At 50.4% G+C, this 22,500-nt stretch overlaps 1 protein-coding gene across 1 annotated transcript in view; it reads right to left on the minus strand.

Annotated features, from left to right (window-relative positions):
* LOC140193639 (endoplasmic reticulum membrane sensor NFE2L1-like) overlaps positions 1–22,500 on the minus strand; it is a 118,248-nt gene that overhangs the window by 33,966 nt on the left and 61,782 nt on the right. Inside the window, 5 exon segments of the mRNA XM_072250800.1 lie at positions 5,658–5,834; positions 7,755–7,841; positions 20,476–20,643; positions 20,645–20,668; positions 20,670–20,690. Coding sequence (XP_072106901.1) covers positions 5,658–5,834; positions 7,755–7,841; positions 20,476–20,643; positions 20,645–20,668; positions 20,670–20,690 — 477 coding nt within the window.

Here is a 22,500-nt window from a genome sequence, read left to right on the forward strand (position 1 = left end):
AAAAGACAAGCAACTACAGGCCAGTTAGCTTAACATCTGTAGTCAGGAAAATGCCTGAAGCTGTCATTAAGGAAGAAATAGCGAGACATTTAGAAAGGAGTGGTTCCATTAGACAGACACAGCATGGATTCAGAAAGGGCAGGTCCTGTTTTGACAAACTTACTGGAGTTCTTTGAGGACATAATGAGTGCAGTGGATAGAGGGGAACAGGTGGATGTCATATACTTGAATGTCCAGAAGGTGTTTGATAAGGTGCCGCACAAGAGACTTATAAATAAGATACGGATGCATGGAGTCGGAGGAAGTGTATTGGCATGGATAGTGGATTGGTGAACCGATAGAAGACAGAGAGTTGGTATAAATGGGTGTTTCTCCGGTTGGCAGTCAGTGGTGAGTGGGGTGCCTCAGGGGTCGGTGCTGGGCCCGCAGCTGTTTACCATTTACATTGATGATTTGGAAGAGGGGACTGAGTGCAGCTTAGCAAAATTTGCTGTTGACACTAAACTGAGTGGAAAAGCAAATTGTACAGATGATGTGGAGAGTCTGCAGAGGGATATAGATAGGTTAAGTGAGTGGGCCAAGGTCTGGCAGATGGAAAACAACACTGGTAAATGTGAGATCATCCACTTTGGAAGGAATAATAGAAGAGCAGATTATTATTTAATTGGTGAAAGATTGCAGCATGCTGTTGTGCAGAGGGACTTGGGAGTGCTTGTTCATGAATTGCAAAAAGTTGGTTTGCAGGTACAACAGATTATTAAGAAGGCAAACGGAATGTTGGCCTTCATTGCTAGAGGGATTGAATTCGAGAGCAGGAAGGTCGTGCTGCAACTATACAGGGTACCGGTGAGGCCGCACCTGGAGTACTGCGTGCAGTTCTGGTCTCCGTACTTGAGGAAGGATATACTGGCTTTGGAGGCAGTGCAGAGGAGGTTCACCAGGTTGATTCCAGGGATGAAGGGGTTAACCTATGAGGAGAGATTGAGTTGCCTGGGACTATACTCTCTGGAGTTCAGAAGAATGAGAGGGGACCTTTTAGAAACATACAACATTTTGAAAGGGATAGATAAGATAGAAGTATGAAAGTTGTTTCCATTGGTAGGTGAGACTAGAACTAGGGGACATTGCCTCAAGATTCAGGAGAGAAGATTTAGGACAGAGATGAGGAGAAACTGTTTTTCCCAGAGAGTGGTGAATCTGTGGAATTCTCTGCCCAGGGAAGCAGTTGAGGCTTCTTCACTACATATATTTAAGATACAGTTAGACAGATGTTTACATAGTCGGGGAATTAAGGGTTATGGGGAAAAGGCAGGTAGATGGAGCTGAGTTTACGGACAGATCAGCCGTGATTTTATTGAATGGCGGGGCAGGCTCAATGGCTTAATCCTGCTCCTATTTCTTACGTTCTTATTTATTAACGCTTAATGAAACGATGGTGAAGCGACAAGTTTACGGCCCCCTTTTCCGAATTTGCAAAGAAATTTGGATTTAAAAACATCAAAACCCAACGTCCTCCCTGTCGACGCGTGGGTTTCCTCCGGGTGCTCTGGTTTCCTCCCACACTCCAGACACGTGCGAGTGAGGGATAGGATTCGAGAGGCGTGTGCATGTCACATAGGCGTCACTCGCCCCCAGCTCATCCACGGACTGTGTCGGTCGCCGACAGAAACACTGCATTTCACTCTACATCCTAACTCAACACCCAAGGGAGACCGTCACGAGAGACAGGAACTCTGCTCAGAGTGAAAGGACAGGGTGGCTAGACTTGTAGAAAGGTACAGCACAGTTAAAGACCCTTCGAGTCCATGCCAAACCATGTAAAATGCCGGCTCCCATCAGCCTGCACCGGGACCAAAGCCCTCCATACCCCTACCATCCATGAACCTATCCAAACTTCCCTTAAACACTGAGATCGAGCTCACATGCACCACTAATGCCAGCAGCTCGTTCCACACTCTGAGTGGAGTAGTTTCCCCTCCTGTTCCCCTTAAAACTTCTCAGCCTTAACCCTTGTCCCCAGTCGTAAGTCTCATCCAACTTCAGGAGGGAGCCTGCATCTACCCCATCTCTAACCCCTGCAAATTTTGCGTCACCTCTAGCAAATCTCCCCCAATTTAGTTTAAGGTTTAGCTCACTGTTAGATTCCCCGCTGACAGGCAGATAAAATTCTGCAAGCAATCAACTGGTCAGCAAGTATTCACAGAGATGAACCATAGAAACATAGAAAATAGGTGCAGGAGTAGGCCTTTGGGCCCTTTGAGCCTGCACCACCATTTATTATGATCATGGCTGATCATCCAACTCAGAACCCTGTACCTGCCTTCTCTCCATACCCCCTGATCCCTTTAGCCACAAGGGCCATATCTAACTCCCTCTTAAATATAGCCAATGAACTGGCCTCAACTGTTTCCTGTGGCAGAGAATTCCACAGATTCACCACTCTCTGTGAAGAAGTTTTTCCTCATCTCGGTCCTAAAAGGCTTCCCCTTTATCCTCAAACTGTGACCCCTCGTTCTGGACTTCCCCAACATCGTAAACAATCTTCCTGCATCTAGCCTGTCCAATCCCTTTAGGATTTTATACATTTCAATCAGATCTCCCCTCAATCTTCTAAATTCCAGAGAGTATAAGCCTAGTCGATCCAGTCTTTCTTCATATGAAAGTCCTGCCATCCCAGCAATCAATCTGGTGAACCTCTTTGTACCCCCTCTATGGCAAGAATGTCTTTCCTCAGATTAGGGGACCAAAACTGCACACAATACTCCAGGTGTGGTCTCACCAAGGCCTTGTACAACTGCAGTAGAACCTCCCTGCTCCTGTACTCAAATCCTCTCGCTATAAATGCCAGCATACCATTCGCCTTTTTCACCGCCTGCTGTACCTGCATGCCCACTTTCAATGACTGGTGTACAATGACACCCAGGTCTCATTGCACCTCCCCTTTTCCTAATTGGCCGCCATTCAGATAATAATCTGTTTTCCTGTTCTTGCCACCAAAGTGGATAACTTCACATTTATCCACATTAAATTGCATCTGCCATGAATTTGCCGACTCACCTAACCTATCCAAGTCACCCTGCACCCTCTTACCATCCTCCGCACAGCTAACACTGTCGCCCAGCTTCATGTCATCCGCAAACTTGGAGATGCTGCATTTAATTCCCTCATCCAAGTCATTAATATATATTGTAAACAACCGGGGTCCCAGTACTGAGCCTTGCTGTACCCCACTAGCCACTGCCTGCCATTCTGAAAAGGTCCCGTTTATTCCCACTCTTTGCTTCCTGTCTGCCAACCAATTCTCTATCCACATCAATACCTTACCCCCAATACCGTGTGCTTTAAGTTTGCACACTAATCTCCTGTGTGGGGCCTTGTCAAAAGCCTTTTGAAAATCCAAATATACCACATCCACTGGTTCTCCCCTATCCACTCTACTAGTTACATCCTCAAAAAATTCTATGAGATTCGTCAGACATGATTTTCCTTTCACAAATCCATGCTGACTTTGTCCGATCATTTCACCGCTTTCCAAATATGCTGTTATCACATCTTTGATAACTGACTCTAGCATTTTCCCCACAACTGATGTCAGGCTAACCAGTCTATAATTCCCCAGTTTCTCTCTCCCTCCTTTTTTAAAAAGCGAGGTTACATTAGCCACCCTCCAATCCTCAGGAACTAATCCAGAATCTAAAGAGTTTTGAAAAATTATCACTAATGTCACTAAATCCACTATTTAGTAATGCATGCATTAAGAAGTGATACAATATTCCTCCGGTGTGATATCACAGAAACACAGAACAGACCAAGACTATGACCATGTCACAGTAAAAAATTTCAAAGTCTCAAAAGACCCACATCCCACGAAGACAGGAGAAGGAAGAAAACTCTCCCTGCCATGCCCGACCACAGTCCGACTCTGAGCGTCACAGACAAGGGGCCCTGAAGTATTGTAGAGGATCACCACCCCCATCCCACAATCTCTTTGACCCACCACTGTCAGGAAGGAGGTACAGGATCATCAGGACTAGGACTGCCCGACTGGGTAACAGCTCCTTCCCTCAGACTGGGAGAGTAATGAACACACTGCCACCTCCGAGGTCTCGTCACGAGGCCAGCGGTCTGTTCGCCTGCCCTGCGCGTTACCACACGCATCTTGAATGACATTTTATTCACTTGCTTGTGGTAATCTTTTGGCTGACGTGCTGTCTGTGAGACGGAGGGCGCCAAGTAGACGCACTCCTTACCCACAGACAAACACTACCTTGGCAGTCTGCTGTTGCCGTGCTGAGCGCCCGCACTTCGACGTCTTCCCCCCCCGGAATATTGTCCCCACGGGCCCTAAACCAAGCTGACGCACTTGGCTTGGCTTCATGGTGCCTTCCCCGCCATACACGGTGGAATATTCCATTTCTTTAGTAATGGCGATGTGTAACTGCGTATAAATTGTTTATACAGACTGCATTTGAGGTAGATACTGTTTATTTTGCAATATGATTGTAACTACATTGTGAGGTGCGTCAGATTCCAATTCATGCACTCTTAACGCAAACATGAGGAATTCTGCAGATGCTGGAAATTCAAGCAACACACATCAAAGTTGCTGGTGAACGCAGCAGGCCAGGCAGCATCTCTAGGAAGAGGTACAGTCGACGTTTCAGGCCGAGACCCTTCGTCAGGACTAACTGAAGGAAGAGCTAGTAAGAGATTTGAAAGTGGAAGGGGGAGGGGGAGATCCGAAATGATAGGAGAAGACAGGAGAGGGAGGGATGGAGCCAAGAGCTGGACAGGTGATTGGCAAAAGGGATATGAGAGGATCATGGGACAGGAGGTCTGGGAAGAAAGACAAGGGGGGGGACCCGGAGGATGGGCAAGAGGTATATTCAGAGGGACAGAGGGAGAAAAAGGAGAGTGAGAGAAAGAATGTGCGCATAAAAATAAGTAACAGATGGGGTACGAGGGGGACGTGGGGCCTTAGCGGAAGTTAGAGAAGTCAATGTTCATGCCATCAGGTTGGAGGCTACCCAGACGGAATATAAGCTCTTGGCTCCATATCTCCCCCTCCAGTCTTCTCCTATCATTTTGGATCTCCCCCTCCCCCTTTCAAATCTATTACTAGCTCTTCCTTCAGTTAGTCCTGACGAAGGGTCTCGGCCCGAAACGTCGACTGTACCTCTTCCTAGAGACGCTGCCTGGCCTGCTGCGTTCACCAGCAACTTTGATGTGTGTTGTTATGTGCAGTCCCAAGTTAACTTTGTGGGCAATCAGAGTCGGTATGTCATCGTGCTGAATAAACAGGGTTGGGCACTCTCAGCAGGAAATAGAGAGAGAGATAGGAGCTGTCGTTGGTTCACTCTGTGTTTTCTGATAAATATCTTTTCGTAAATAATTGCCGGTTTGTTTGATGCACCGAATGAACAAATTGATGCACTGAGGTGTGAAGAGTCCCCCAGCAATGATTCCCTCTGGTCGTAACACTGTGATATACGTTGTACGGTCAGATTACGATAAACGTGAACTTGTGAGCGAGCACAGCCAGCGAGGTGGTGGGGGGGGGTTACACCCACCAGTGGTTTGACCCTGATCATGCATCAAACTCACCACCAGGCAACAGGTGGACAACGCACCTGCCCCGAAACTTGGAACACACTCACCTGGAGTTCCATCAGGGACATGAGATCCTGCCATTGTTGCTCCAGGTCTAAGGGAGTCTCCGACGGCCGCAGAGGAGACAGGAGGGTGGTCTGTGAGGATGTGGCCGGGCTCTCACTGGTACTGGACAGAGCACTATCTAAAGCTTCATTCAGCTCCGAGGACACGGCAGCTGGAAACTGACAACACAAGATACGGGAGTCCGTAAGACCACAGGACACAGGAGCAGAATTGTGCCGGTCGGCCGATCGAGTCTGCTCCGCCATTCCATCGTGGCTGACTTACTATCTCGTTCAACCCCCATTCTCCTGCCTTCTCCCCGGGACTCCTGAGGCCCTGACGGATGAAGTAACGATCAATCTCCGCTTCTCCCCCCCGCCACTGGCCCGTTACACCGCTGGCACTTTGGGCAACAATGCAGTTCCTCCATCTCTGTCAGTCACAGCTTCACTACAGTTCGGGTGAAAGTTTTAATTTTACCAGTGAGCATTGTTAGCCCTGAGCTGGGCCCCTAAACCTGGAGACCAGTGGACTGTCTCAGTCTGGCCTCTGCCCTTTGACCTGTTTGGCTTGGGTGACCCGACCGAAAGCCAAAGCCTCAATCCCTGACTCCAGCCATCACAGCTCTCCGGGTCACTGACGCACACGAACCTCCAAACCCAACAACAAGGTTGTGGTCCTCACAGAGAAGCCTCTGCTTTAAATATACCCAATGACTTGCCCACAAAATTCCACAAATTCACCACTCACTGGCTAAAGCAACTCCTCCTGAACTCTGTCCTTCCATTCTGAGACCGTGTCCTCTGGTCCTAGACTCCCCCACTACAGGAAACATCTTCTCCACGTCCACTCTATCTGTGTCCTCTGGTCCTAGACTCCCCCACTACAGGAAACATCCTCTCCACATCCACTCTATCTGTGTCCTCTGGTCCTAGACTCCCCCACTATAGGAAACATCCTCTCCATATCCACTCTATCTCTGTCCTCTGGTCCTAGACTCCCCCACTATAGGAAACATCCTCTCCACATCCACTCTATCTGTGTCCTCTGGTCCTAGACTCCCCAACTACAGGAAACATCCTCTCCACATCCACTCTATCTGTGTTCTCTGGTCCTAGACTCCCCCACTACAGGAAACATCCTCTCCACATCCACTCTATCTGTGCCCTCTGGTCCTAGACTCCCCCACTACAGGAAACATCCTCTCCACATCCACTCTATCTGTGTCCTCTGGTCCTAGACTCGCCAACTACAGGAAAGATCCTCTCCACATCCACTCTATCTGTGTCCTCTGGTCCTAGACTCCCCCACTATAGGAAACATCCTCTCCACATCCACTCTATCAAGGCCTTTCAATATTCGATAGATTTCAATGAGATTCACCCCCCTCCACGTCACTTTTCTAAACCTCAGCTAATACCGACAGAGAACCATGAAATACTCCTCACAAGTCAACCATTTTGTTCGAGGGATCATTCTTGTGAACCCCCTCTTTACAGTTGGCCCTGTGAGGCTCTCCAACATAGCTTAGTGCGAGCAGAGAGCCCACAGACAGAGGCAATTCGCAGAGTGTTCTCGGCGAGGTGCGGCTTCAAAGACGGACCGACTCCCCACGTGCACCGCTCACACCGCCAGCCGCGGCTGCACAATGGCACGAGGGGAAAAGGCCTCTCGCACTCGGCTCCACCGAGAACGATCGCTGTCCGAGTCTCACTCCGGATGCCAGGGGTAACATCCCACGCCAAAACGCCGCAGGGACTCGGCGGATCAGGCAGCGTCGGCGGAGGGGAGTGGGCAGTCGGCGCTTCAGAAAGTCCAGATCCCGAAGGGACACCTGCTTATTCCCCTCCGTAGGTGCTGCCCGACCTGCCGGGTTCCTCCAGCGCTTGGTGTGGGCCGCTCAAAATCTCCGGCATCCGCAGAGGTGTGGCACCCTGGTGCACGGATAGGTGAAGCGCCCCAGACGAGTTTTACCAGCGACCCAGCTGTAGGTGGTGAGCGGAAGCAACCTGTTATCGTGGTGGTGCGTTACTGCATGATTCGAGATCAAGCCCTCAGCACGCGAGTCGGACCCCGGATTCTCCGTGCAGACCACCTACCTGAGAATCGGCGGCGAAAGGGAACGTCTCCTCCAGTAGTCTCAGGCATTCCTCAAAGGAAGACACCTGCTCCACCACGTCCGGCACCTGCCAAAACAGCGAATAACAGAGGGGCTTAGAAATCTGCGAAGACGCCGCACGTCATCTCAACCTATAAACGCGGTGGGAGTACGTTGACTGGTTGCTTCACCGTCTGGTATGGAAACGCCAATGCCCTCGAACGGGAAAGCCTGCAAAACGCAGCGGGTACGGCCCAGTGCATCACGGGAGAAGCCCTCCCCAGCATCGAGCACATCTACTTGGAGCCCCGTTGCAGGAAAGCAGCATCCATCATCAGAGATCTTAACCACCCAGGCCGTGCTCTCTTCCCGCTACTGCCGTCAGGGAGGTACAGGAGTCTCAGGACTCACACCACTGGGTTCAGGAACAGTTATTACCCCTCAACAATCAGGCTCCTGAACCAAAGAGGATAACTTCACTCAACCCAACACTGAACCGTTCCCACATCCTGCGGGCTCACCTAAGGGCAGTTTGTCTCGTGCTCTCGATTTATATTTATTATAATCACTAATTTGTTTCTTTGTATTTACTGTGAATCCTGACAAAAAACTAACCTCAGGGTTGTATATGGTGACATATATGTACTTCGATAATAAATTTACTTTGAACTTGAAGATAACTCTTCCAGATGGCTACTCGGCCCATCTGTCACGGCTAACCTATTTTCCCTCTCAACCCCATTCTCCTGCCTTTCCACCATAGCCCTTGACACCCTTCTTAACCAAGAACCTATCAACTTCTACTTTAAGTACACCCAAAGACTTGGCCTCCACAGCCGCCTGTGGCAACTGTCATGTGTGAAGCCAAGCAGAGCTGCAGAACGGATGCTGTTAATGAGAGACAACGGGGAGCCATTCAAAATGCTAATAAGAGAGAAGAGAGAGATAACGAGAGAGACACACATAATTCAGTATGTTGGCGTCTGTCACAGACAGTTTGCTTTGAACCTGAACTGTTCATTACCAATCCTGCTGAGACAACAGGAAGTGTGAAGTTTGATGGACAGGTGACACCCCATCAGGGGGATAAAAATAGCGGGTTTGCTAAGGCACAAGACACACACGCCACGAGACCCTGGAAAGAGCATTGTGCCCCACAAGTTGGTGGGAGTTTGGAGGACCGATTCGCAGGAATCGGTCAGAGGCTCAGAGGGTGTAAAGGTACGATCAGTGGGAACCTGTTGTGTGTCCGCCCTTGCCTGGGTGCCGGGTTCACCATGGAAGAACGGTCGCATCTGGAACAGAGGGGTCACAGTGGGATCAGAAGGCATCGAAAGGTTTGCCTGAAACCTCAACTGTATCTCTCACTCTCTCTCCAACGGCATAACAACAGCGATTACTTCGAACTACACTAGACTGAACTGAACTCCCCCTAAACGAAAGCAATTTGAGCGAGCCTGAGGCTGACCAGGGGGCTACATCACTTTGAAATTTGAGAATGAGGGGAGGCACATGAAGTTATGTGGGGCAAAGACAAAGTAAATACCAGCGGGTTTCGTCTGGGGCAAGACTAGAACTAGAGGTCGTGGGTTAATGGTGAAAGGTGAAACGTTTAGCGGGAGATTCTTTGCTCAGAGTGTGGCGTGAATGTGGAACGAGCTGCCAGCCAAGGCAGTGATTGTAGAACCAATTTAAGAGAAGCTTGGATAGGTACAAGGTGCGGAGGACCATTGCCCGGGTGTGGGTCAATTGGGCTATGTAGAGTAACACTTTGGCATGCACTAGATGGGCTGAAGGGCCTATTTCTCGGCTGTACTTTTGATGACTCTATTGATGGGTAGCTGACAACAAATTAGGAGCATCTGTAGATATTACAGACGGGTGTGCAAAGATGCGATCCACAGGACAATAAACAACTCTACCTCATCCTTCCAGCGGCTACAGTTATAATCTACCACTGTACGTATAACTGATTCCAGGAATCAAAGGGTTATCATATGAGGAGTGTTTGATGGCCCCTGCCCTATACTCACTGGAATTTAGAAGGATGGTGGATCTATTGAAACCCATTGAACATTGAAAGGCCTATAGAGTGGATGTGGAGAGGATGTTTCCTATTGTGGGGGAGTCTAGGACCAGAGGGCACAGATAGACTGGATGTGGAGAGGATGTTTCCTATAGTGTGGGAGTCTAGGACCAGAGGACACAGATAGAGTGGATGTGGAGAGGATGTTTCCTATTGTGGGGGAGTCTAGGACCAGAGAGCACAGATAGAGTGGATGTGGAGAGGATCTTTCCTGTAGTGGGGGAGTCTAGGACCAGAGGGCACTGATAGAGTGGATGTGGAGAGGATGTCTCCTATGGTGGGGGAGTCTCGGACCACAGAACGCAGCCTCAGAAGGAAGAGATGTCCATTTAGAATGGAAATGAGAAGGAAAGTGGGTGGAGAATCTACAGCATTCATTGCCACAGGCAGCTGTGGAGGCCAGGTCACTGGGTGCATTTGGGACAAAGGCTGATAGGCTTTCAGTTAGTCAGGGAGTGAGAGGTTACAGGGAGAAGGCAAGAGAATGGGGGTTGAGAGGGAAATGGATCAGCCCTGATGGAATGGCACAGACTCAATGGGCCGAATGGCCCAATTTTGCTCCTATGTCACACAATCTACTGCTCGGACTGAAGCAAATCATACACACCAGAGACCCTGCAGACGCTGGAAACCCAGGGCAGTGGCCGGAATGAGTACGCAGGAAGGATGGGTTTCAACTGAACGCTGCCCCCTCTGCCCTTGAAACTGACGGGCCGCTCAGAGTAATTTTATCATCAGAAGAAACTACTGCCCCCACTACACCGGCTGGCGTTGGGGCAGGGGTGTGGGTGGGGGTGGTAACAAAGCTCTTCCATCTTGGTGGCGTTCAGGGCTTCCTTCCCCATGCCATTAGCTTTCTCACGGATCGAGGTACAGATAAGTCACCATGTGCTACCCTGGGATTGACTTTCATGCGGGCATTGCCAGTAGAGCAAAGGAATACAACGCTGAGAGACTACACACAAAGACTGGCAAACAACCCAAGTGCAATGATCGACAAACTCTGCAGACGCAAAATGAAAAATAGTAACTCAGTAAATGAAACTTGGGAGGGGGCTCCCTGCAATCCTCAAGCGAGCAGAGGGAATTTACAAGGAAACGTCTCCACACCGGCCCTGCAATGGGGATACGTCAGTCCACAGAATGGGCTCAACTGGTGCATCAGATCTTTGCCAGGGTTGCTTACGAGGACGATGTCAGGTCTTCAGGAGTGATAGGGGAAAGGTTGAAGCAGGTTAGGATTTTATGTCGGTTCACGGCCTCCTCCTTGTGCCACGATGAGGTCCTCCCACAGCAACAACACCTTGTATTCCGTCTAGGTAGCCTCCAAGCCGATGGCATGAATATCGATAGCTCCTTCCAGGAAAAAAAATTCCCTCTCTCCTCCTCCCTGGCCTCTTACCTCTTCTCACCTGCCTACTACCTCCATCTGGGTCACCTCCTCCTTCCCCTTCTCCTACGGTCCACTCTCCTCTCCGATCAGACTCCTTCCTCTCCAGCCCTTGACCTTTCCCACCCACCCGACTTCACCGATCACCTCCCAACTAGCCTCCTTCCCCCCACCCCCCCCACCTTTTTATTCTGGCATCTTCCCCCTTCCCTGCCAGTCCTGAAGAAGGGTCTCAGCCTGAAACGTCGACTGTGTATTCCCCTCCACAGATGCTGCCTGACCTGCTGAGTTCCTCCAGCGTTTTGTGCGTGTTGCTCTGCAGACTTTAGTCACTGGAACGTAGAAGATCGAGGGGGAGATTTGATCCGGGTGTACAAAATCACAAGGGGTATAGATAGGGTAATTGCAAGAGGTAAGGGGAAGGATTGAAACTAGAGGTCATGGGCTAAGGGTGAAAGGTGAAATGTTTAAGTGGAACGTGAGCTGCCGGTGCAAGTGCTGGATGTGGGCTCGATTTCAACGTTTAAGAGAAGTTTGGATAGGTACCTGGACGGGAGGGGTGTGGAGGGACCGGGCAGACTAAGAGCTCAGCACAGACTAGATGGGCTGAAGGGCCTGTTTCTGCGCAGTAGTGTATCGCGGAGAGTCTGGCTTGAGACACATTGGAAAGAAGAGTAATGCAAGTGATTTCGAAAATACGCGAGGCTCAGGTACTCCCAGTTTTTTTTTCTCCCTCCCTCTCTCTTTCTCTCTGCAGATTAATTCATCTTGGGCTGCTTGCAGAATCACAGAAAGACTGGGGGTTAAATGCAGGGCGGTTTTGTACTCAGCTGACTGGTATTCTTCCACAGAAACCTAACTGGGGTGTTTATTGTGCAGAACACAAAGGGCAGTCAGGCCAAAGAGCCGGCTGTGTATTCCAAAGACCTTCGTCACCTCTGCCTAGTAAGAGGCACACAACCAGAGGCTTTCCCCGCAAGAGGAAATTACTACTACGAGGAGGCTTAATTTTAAGGCGATTGGAGGAAAGTTGGGTTGGCGGGGTGGAGATGCGTCTCGACCTAAGGAGGTGTGAGGCGCTCCTTCCCTCCGCTAGCCTGTAAGTCACCCTTGGGCGAGGTGTAGCACCTGCTTAGCTCCACCGATCAGGGTCCCGTAGGAGTGGCCGGTGCACATCACAGGTCCTGGTTACGTGACCACTGATGCCAGGCAGACACTCTCTGAAGAGTATCGATTAACGGCTGGCGGGGGGGGGGTCACCCATCTTGTAAAAGGCACTGCCCAGAAGAACGCGATGGCAAACCACTTGGGAGTTGAGTTGTCCTCCGATCTTCGCAAGTTACTCGCAAGTAGATTGCCGAGATCGGACGACGACTCCAACCAGCCGCTGACCACCTGAGGCTACACGTCTTGGGTTATTTCCAGCGAGCCACTTCCGTAGAAAAATTTTGCCAAGAAAAGTCACGGTGACCCCGTGATCGCCCACGTCATACGACACGGTGCATATTGATGATGTCATACGAGACGGCGCATAAAGATGATGATAGCGGAAGGTAGAGGGGGAATTGTCAAAGGCAAGTTTTTTTTAAATACAGAGAGTGGTGAGTGTAAGGAACAAGCTATCAGGGTGGGGGCAAAGGGGGCATTTAAGAGACTCTTAGATAGAAAACTGGAGGAGCACGTAGGAAGGAAGGGTTCGATTGACGCCGGAAGAGGTTAAAAATCAGCACGATGTCGCCTGCATACTGTTCTACGCTCTTAACAAAACTCGAGGTGGTTAAGAATCACCGACACAAGATACCAAAAGGCTCTAGCCCTCACTCCTTAACGCGAGCAGATCAGGTGCCGTAGAATTCACCACTATGTTGGCAGAGGTCAGAGAACTGCAAAGCGTGCCTTCTTTTTCTTTGCTCAATTCTGGTCGCCTCACTACAGGAAGGATGTGGAAGCCATAGAAAGGGTGCAGAGGAGACTTACAAGGACGTTGCCTGGATTGGGGAGCATGCCTTATGAGAATAGGTTGAGTGAACTCGGCCTTTTCTCCCTGGAGCGACGGAGGATGAGAGGTGACCTGATAGAGGTGTATAAGACGATGAGAGGCATTGATTATGTGGATAGCCAGAGGCTTTTTCCCAGGGCTGGAATGGGGGACAGTTTTAAGGTGCTTGGAAGTAGGTACAGAGATGTCAGGGGTAAGTTTTTTTTAAACACAGGGAGTGGTGAGTGTGTGGAATGGGCTGCCGGTGCCAGTGGTGGAGGTGGAAACGATAGGGTCATTTAACAGACTCCTGGATAGGTTCATGGAGCTTAGAAAAATAGAGGGCTATGGGTAACCCTGGGTAATTTCTAAAGTACATACATGTTCAGCACAGCTTTGTGGGCCGAAGGGCCTGTATTGTGCTGTAGGTTTTCTATGCTTTATATCAGTCAACAAGAACATTAATGAACTCAGAACAGAGCCACAGCAGCAAGTTCATGACGAATTCATTCCCTTTGGTGCGCACATGAACTTCGAAACCAAACCACAGCAAGTTGTAAACCCAGCCAGTTCCATCACAGTCACCAGCCTCCCTTCAAAAGGCAGCGCCCATCATTAGCGGACTCTCCTCACCCAGGACGTGCCCTCTTCTCGTTGCCACAGCGTCTGACTGGCAACTGAAAACCGACCTTGGCGGGCAACTAAAAGTTCCCTGACTCCATCACATCACCGCCCCCGAGGCTGGGCGTGGCCGTCCTGTCAGAAGCCTCGAAGCAGGTGGTCACGGTAGAGCTGACAGAGCCTTGGGAAGACCTGATTGAGGAGGCGTTCTGGCGCGAGAAAGTCAACTTTACCAGGAGCTGGTGGAGCAGTGCCAGAGACTGGGGAGGCGGTCTTGCTGGCTGTTCGCTGTGCAGAACCAACTCCACCCTTGGCGTTACGGGGGGGGGGGGGGCTGCAGAGAAAAGAGCCGCCAGGACCGTCACAGGGGCTGCTGAGCGAGCCTCCAGGTGACTGTGGATCAAGGGGTGAGACCGACGGACTGATGCTGCCGTGGCCCAACCATCTCCGGCTGGGTCGCCTGGGCGAGGGAGTCTGACGTTGGAAGTCCTGAAACACCCGATGACCCCCTGAGGATGTGTCCCAATGAGGCCCAGGAAGTATCGCAGCAACTGTCATCGAAGCATCTTCAGGAAGGGCAAGACGAAGGAACACACACCAATCCTCATAGAGGGATCAGAAGTGGAGAGAGGAGCAGCTTCAAGTTCCTGGGTGTCAAGATCTCTGAGGATCTAACCTGGTCCCAACACACTGCTGTAGTTATAAAGAAGGCAAGACAGTGGCTATACTTTATTAGGAGTTTGAAGAGATTTGGTATGTCAACAAACACACTCAAAAACTTCTATAGTTGTACCGTGGAGACCATTCTGACAGGCTGCATCACTGTCTGATTTGGAGGGGCTACTGCACAGGACTGAAAGAAGCTGCAGAGGGTTGTAAATCTAGTCAGCTCCATCTTGGGCACTAGGCTACAAAGTACCCAGGACATTTTTAGGGAGCGATGTCTCAGAAAGGCAGCGTCCATTATTAAAGACCTCCAGCACCCAGGGCATGCCCTTTTCTCACTGTTACCATCAGGGAGGAGGTACAGGAGCCTGAAGACACATACTCAACGATTCAGGAACAGCTTCTTCCCCTCTGCCATCAGGGAGGGGTTACAGGAGCCTGAAGACACACACTCAACGATTCAGGAACAGCTTCTTCCCCTCTGCCGTCCCATTCCTGAATGGACTTTGAAACTTTGGACACCTGACTTTTTTTTTTAATAAATATACAGTATTTCTGTTTTTGCACATTTTTTAATAATCTACTCAATATATGTAATTGATTTACTTGTTTATTTATTATGCTTTGTTCTATTATTTTTTCTCTCTCTCTCTGCTAGATTATGCATTGCATTGAACTGCTGCTGGCAAGTTAACAAATTTCACGTCACAAGCAGGGGTAGTCGGAACGCACCCAGCACATCGTCAAGAGAAAAGCCAAAATAAACAAGCTAATTAATTAGGTGCCGACTGGCACGTAAATGACGGCCCAGATCAGAGGCGATTGCCAATTTCACTTGCTCTGTGCGATGTTCACTCCTCTTTCCAGGGTGCTGAGCCTTTAGCTGTTCCAGTGTTCGGTCAATTTAAACACCAGCCCGGACAGGCTGAAAGGACAGGGCTGTCAGGATCCAGGTGACATGTTGAATCTGTACAAACTTCTAATAAAGCATAGGCACTGCCGTGCTTCCTTTGCAATGACAGTTACGTGCTGGTCCCAGGGCAGATCCTCTGGCACTTTTCATAGAGAGAAACCTCAATCCTCAATGCCGAAGAACTTAAAGTTATTGACCCTCTTCGCTTCAGTTCCTCTAATGAAGACTGGCTTCTGGGTGGCACCTAATAAATTAGCTTGTTTATTTCGGCTTTTTTCTTAAAGAATGTGCTGGGTGTGTCCCGGCTACCGCTGCACCCCTGGTCACATGCCAGTGATAATAAATCTGATTCTGACTTGACATTTCTGGAACAGCTTCCTACCCTCCAGCAACACAGATTTCCAAACGGACAGTGAACCCATGCACACGACTACCTCACTATCTTTTTCTTCTCTATTTGTTGCTATTTTTGCAGTCGTTTATTTCTTACATACATCGCTGTAATTTACAGTTTTTTAAAAAAATTTTGGGCCGCACTGCCGTCGGAAAGAGCAACAAACTTCACAACGCACGTCAGTGTTGTTAACCCTGGTCCTGATCCAGTGATGCATCAAGTTCCACAACCTAAATCGTTATGGATAGCTGCCCCCCTGGCTACACTGCGCTTCCAGAGAAAGAAACTCACACTGGTATCGCTAAAATTGTACAAGGTTTCCCCCTACCACGGCACGGCCCAACGAGCCTCACCTATCCCACCCTGGCCTAATCGCGGGACGACTTACAATGACCGACCAGCCTACCGACCGGTAGGTAGGTCTCTGGTCTCTGTGGGAGGGAAACCCACGCGGTCGCAGGCAGGTAGATACGGACTTCTCACAGGGAACGCAGGAGTCAAACTCCGACGCCCCGACGAGCAATAGTGTCTCACTAACCGCTACGTTCCCCCCCTCCAGTTGAAAGCGTACCTCTTCCCGTTCTGACCTGGGGAGTGTGAAGACTGGCGACTGCCTACAGACACACACACACAGGGAAACTTCTTCACTCAGAGGGTGGTGAGAGTGTGGAACAAGCTGCCAGCTCAAGTGGTGCACGCGAGCTCGACTTCAACGTTTAACGGAAGTTTGTACGTGGATGGGAGGGCTGTGGTCCCAGTGCGGGTCGATGGGAGGAGGCCGTTTAAATGATTCGGCACAGACAAGGTCGGCCACTCGCTGAACTTTTCGACGAGTGCGACTAAGGGAGAAACGAGGGGTTCTGCAGATGCTGGGGGGAAAAGAAAATTCGGTGACACACAGACTACCTTTCCAGTTCTTGTAACGGCCAAATCTTTCTCGGGATCCAGAGACAATGCAGACTGGTGAATGCCCCCAGCACACACTGCTCAAAATCCAAAGCAAATTTATTATCAGAGTACATACATGTCACCATGTACAACACCGAGATTCACTTTTCTGCGGGCACACTCGGTAAACCTACAGGAATAGTGACTATAACGGGATGAATGAACAATCGAGCAGAGAGCAGAAGACAACAGACTGTGAAAATACAAGTGTAAATAAAGAGCAATAAAACAATGAGAACGTGAGATGAAGAGTCCTTAAAGTTGTGGGAGCATCGCAATGGAGGGGCAGGTGAGTGTAGACACACACACACACAGGATCCAGTCTCTGGGCAGGGGATCACTCAGGAGAGTTTCAGACCTGGCTCCCCCTCCTCCCACCCACCATCACGCCAGGCTAGATTGAAGCCTTTCTTCACATTTCAATTTAAACTGAAAGCTTCTGGCGCCCTTTCCGAGGCAGTCGTGAGGAGCACCGAAGCAAAGAAAACCGACCATGGAAAAAGGAAACCAGAGCCAGGTTCTCACCGCCCACCCGTCCCGGACAGCGGGCTGAATTGTCGACTCAGCACTGGCCGTTGTTTCCAACTGCTAAACCTGCAGAACGATAACTCCCCCACCGCTACATCAGAAAACACACGGTACCGCGCCAAGAGTTTGCAGGACAGCGTACGCGGGAAAACTCGCACGACCACGCTGTTTGCCTGATCGATGAGGGTCCATTTGCCGAGGCTGGAGGGAAGACAGACGGTGTCTCGGGTCTCCCTCGCTGCGAAACAGAGCGCCTTTCTGACGTACCGAACTACCTGTCACAGCAATCATAGAGTCCATTCTCACGTACGGATGTGAGATGTGGACACTCACCAAGACGATGTGAAAGTCTCTAGATGGTTGCTACACACGAATGCTCCGGATGGCTCTTGACGCCAGTTGGCAACAGCACATGTTGAACGTCGAGCTCTATAACAACCTATCAATGCTCTCCACTAAAATCGAGGTGAGAAGACTGCAGCTAGCAGGGCACTGTCTACGCCACCTCGAGCTACCTGCCAGCCTAGTCATCATATGGGAGCCCAAGCACGGGAGGATGAACCCTGGGCGCCCTCCCAAGACTATGGTCAAGACAGCAGTGCGGCTAATGGAGATGAACTGAACACACTGATGAGGGAGAGAGGGAGAAGTGGAGCGTCCGTCATCGTGCCCGACGCCGGCCCCCTAGGCCTGAGTCGACATAGTAGTAGAACTGCCTGGTTTGCGGAGTATAGTTTTGATGGAACCTGGAACAAGGACTCATCAGGGGTCTTGCTGTTGTTTGTACGGCTTGGGGGGGGAAGAATCAGTTCTTCTACTGGTGCCGAGGAGGGTGGAGGAGGGGGGGGGGTTGATGCTTTTGCTGCTGACGCGGGGGGTGGGGGGGGGAAGGGAGGCTTCGATTACTATTGTCCATTCCACAGGGCCCCTTGTTTCGTGGGTGTCTCTGAAGAGTACGAATTTCAGGCTGCGTACCCTGATAGTAAATGAACCTCCAGACCTTGCCCTATCATAAGAGATTGTGCAGGTGCTGGAGACCCACAGCTACAAGCACGGAGCACCAGAGGAGCTCAGCAGGCCAGGCACCATTTATGCAGGGATCCTTCACCAGGACCGGACAGGAATGGCACAGAAGCCAGAATAAGGTGGGGGAGAAGAACACAGGCAACTTCAGCCCTTTACCTCTCCTACCTATCAAAGGCACCTAGCAGTTGGCGCAATAAACTGAACTGGTCATTGACAATAAACTGGACTGGTCAAAGAACACTGAGGCTGTCTACAAGAAGGGTCAGAGCCATCTCTATTTCCTGAGGAGACGGAGGTCCTTTAACATCTGCCAGATGATGCTGAGGATGTTCTATGAGTCTGTGGTGGCCAGTGCAATCATGTTTGCTGTTGTGTGCTGGGGCAGCAGGCTGAGGGTAGCAGACACCAACAGAATCAACAAACTCACTCGTAAGGCCAGTGATGTGGTGGGGATGGAACTGGACTCTCTGACGGTGGTGTCTGAAAAGAGGATGCTGTCCAAGTTGTATGCCATCTTGGACAATGTCTCCCATCCACTACATAATGTACTGGTTGGGCACAGGAGTACATTCAGCCAGAGACTCATTCCACCGAGATGCAGCACTGAGCGTCATAGGAAGTCATTCCTGCCTGGGGCCATCAAACTTCACAACTCTTCCCTTGGAGGGTCAGACACCCTGAGCCAATAGGCTGGTCCTGGATTTATTTCATAATTTACTGGCATAATTTGCATATTACTATCTAAATATTTATGGTTTTATTACTATTTACCCCTCAACCATCAGGAAGGAGGTATAGGAACCTCAGGACCCACACCACCAGTACAGTGCAACTGTAACGAAAACCAATTTCCCCCGGGATCAATAAAGTATGACTATGAATCGCTGAGTGTGTGTCTTCAGGCTCCTGTACCTCCTCCCTGATGGCAGAGGGGAAGGAGCTGTTCGTGAATCATTGAGTGTGTGTCTTCAGGCTCCTGTACCTCCTCCCTGATGGTAGGAATGAAAAGAGGGCATGTCCTGGGTGATGGGGGTCCTTAATACTGGACGCCGCCTTTTTGAGGCACTGTTGCTTGAAGATGTCTTGGATGCTGGGGAGGCTGGAGCCCATGATGGAGCTGACTGACTTTACAAGGGTGCATCACAACCTTGTATGGAAGTTGCCCTGTCCAAGACCGGAAGAAGCTGCAGAAGGTCGTGAACACGGCCCGGCACATCACACAAACCAATCTTCCGTCCGTGGACTCACTTTACACCGCACTCTGTCGGAGCAGTGCTGCCAGGATAATCAAGGACACGACCCATCCAGCCAACACACTTTTCATCCCTCTTCCCTCCGGGAGAAGGCTCAGGAGCTTGAAGACTCGTACAACCAGATTTGGGAACAGCTTCTTTCCAACTGTGATAAGACTGCTGAACGGATCCTGACCCGGATCTGGGCCGTACCCTCCAAATATCCGGACCTGCATCTCAGTTTTTTTGCACTACCTTACTTTTCATTTTCTATTTATGATTTATAATTTAAATTTTTAATATTTACTATCGATTTGTACTCTAAGGAGCAGGAAGCGCAGAATCAAATATCGCTGGGGTGATTGTATGTTCCTAGTATCAATTGTTTGGCGACAATAAAGTATAAAAGTAAAACATTGAACGTGCATCTCCGAGGCTCCTGTACGTCCTCTCCGATGGTAGCAATGAGAAGATGGAAATCCTGGGTGCTTCGTTCCCTATGTGCCATGTTATATGATGCGGGCAATTATGGTCTTTCCATGATCTTGGCAAACTTTGCTACAGAAGTGGTTTGCCATCGCCTTCTTCCGGGCAGTGACTTTACAAGACGGGCGACCTCACTAAACCCCCAGCCATTATCAGTAATCCGCCCACAACTTACGAACCCTAACGCGCACGACTTTGGAATGTGGGAGGAAACTGGAGCACCCGGAGGAAACCCACGAGGCCGCCGGGGGAGGAGGCGCCAAACTCCTTGCACGTATTTGGACCCCAATCTCCTGATCAGCGGCACCATGATAGTGTTACATTAACCGGGTCACCGGGTAACAGTTGCAACTAAATCCTGTACTCGCGAATTGAGTTTTTCTTCTCCCGCGTTCGGGATGAGACAGCAGCCTGCCAAAAGGGTGAACTAGCACCCGAAGCTCTAAAGCAATACCTGAACAGGAAGGCGTTCTCCGGTCTCCCCGTCCACCGCCACGGCACTCTGCAGCAAACCGTCCCTCCCGTTTCCGCTCTCCTCGTCACTCCTCTTCCTCTCCTCTTCCTCCCCGTGCTCGCTCTCCTTCTGCCTGTAGCTGTAGTCGAACACCTCTCTCCCAGCGCCCCAGATCGATGTCCTGTCTCCATAGGGACATCGATCAGATCAATGTCCTGGAACCAGAGAAGCCCCCGGTCACTCCACCTTGCAGCCGAGTCAGCATTTTCAACAGCACTTTCACCCGCCCGTCACGGAGCAGATCCGCGGGACTGGCCAGGACGATCGGCAAAGCTGGGGGGGTGGGGGGGGGGGTCACATTTCTGTTAGTGGCCGTACAGCGGGAACAGAGGAGGGCATTCCAAAGTAATTTTTGCTAATCCAGCACTGCCAAAGCTGTATAAACTCTCAAGCCCGGCTGTGAGAGGGGGAGGGCTGGGCATCGGACTAATAACCCACTCCCACTAAAACCCCACAGTAACGCCAACAGGAGCTCACCCCTGGAAGAGGAAGGGTCTTTGAAGATGGCTTACAGCCGGGAACCACTTGAAAGGACCGTTAAGACACAGGGGGAGAATGAGGCCATCTGGCCCGTCGACTCTGCTCTGTCATTCTATCATGGCTGATCCATCTCCCCTCTCAGCTCCAGTCTCCCCATGTCCCTTCACGCCCTGACCAGTCAAGAATCTATCAACGTCTGCCTTAAATACACTCAACGACTTGACCTCCACAGTTACCTGTGGCGACAAATTCCACAGACTCACCACTCTGTCTGAAGACACAGTTCATCTCCGTTCTAAACGGCGGCCCTCTATTCTGAGGCTGCATCTTAGACCCCCCCTCCCCCCACATCCTCTCCATTGACTTTCAACTTTCTGCAGGTTTCAATGTGCTCCCCTCTCATTCCTCTGAATTCCGGCGAGTACAGGCCCAGAGCCATTACACGCTCTTCAGGGCAAACCTGCCAATCGCAAAATCATTCTCGCAAACCTGCTCTGAACCCTCTGTAACATCAGCCCATCCTTTGGCAGACAAGGGGGCCCAGCTCAGCGGACTCCGATAAGCCCCAGTGAGGGGGACGGCCTTAAGTCGCAAGGCTCTGCGCTGTACTAGTACTGCTCTTTGAGAAGAGAAGGTGGGTAAGAGGGTAACCAGAATGGGGGGAATGGAAAGAGAGATGGGGGGGGGGGGGGGGGAAGAAATGACCAGAAGTTAGAGAAATCGATGCCTCATGCCATCAGGTCGGAGGACACCCAGATGGAATAGGAGGTGTTGCTCCTCCGACCTGAGCCGGGCCTCTTCGTGACAGCAGGGGAGGCTGTGGACCGACATGACGGAATGGGAATGGGGGAAAGTCATATGACCATATAACAATTCCAGCACAGAAACAGGCCATCTCGGCCCTTCTAGTCCCGTGCCGAACTCTTACTCTCACCTAGTCCCACCAACCTGCACTCAGCCCACAACCCTCCACTCCTTTCCTGTCCATATATCTATCCGATTTAACTTTAAATGACAACATCCAACCTGCCTCATCCACTTCTGTTAGAAGCTCATTCCACACAGCTACCACTCTCTGAGTAAAGAAGTTCCCCCCCATGTTACCCCTAAACTTTTGCCCTTTAACTCTCAACTCATGTCCTCTTGTTTGAATCTCCCCCACTCTCAATAAAAAAAAGCCTAGCATTGGTGTTCTGTTGTGTGGTCCAACACGTTGGTCCACGGCCCTCCCCTTGTACCACGCTAAGACCACTCTCAGGGTGGGGGAGCAACACATTATATTCCGTCTGGGCAGCCTCCAACCTGATGGCATGAATATTGATTTCTCCTTCCGGTTAAAAAAAAATTCCCTCCCCCTCCGCTCTTTAAGCCCTCACTCTGGCCTCTTACCTCTTCTCACCTTCCTATTACCTCCACCGGTGCCCTGCCTCCCTTCCCTGACCTGCACGGTCCATTCTCATCAGATTCCTCCCTCTGCAGCCCTTT

Source organism: Mobula birostris, unplaced genomic scaffold, assembly GCF_030028105.1.
Source record: "Mobula birostris isolate sMobBir1 unplaced genomic scaffold, sMobBir1.hap1 scaffold_659, whole genome shotgun sequence".
NCBI lineage: Eukaryota > Metazoa > Chordata > Chondrichthyes > Myliobatiformes > Myliobatidae > Mobula > Mobula birostris.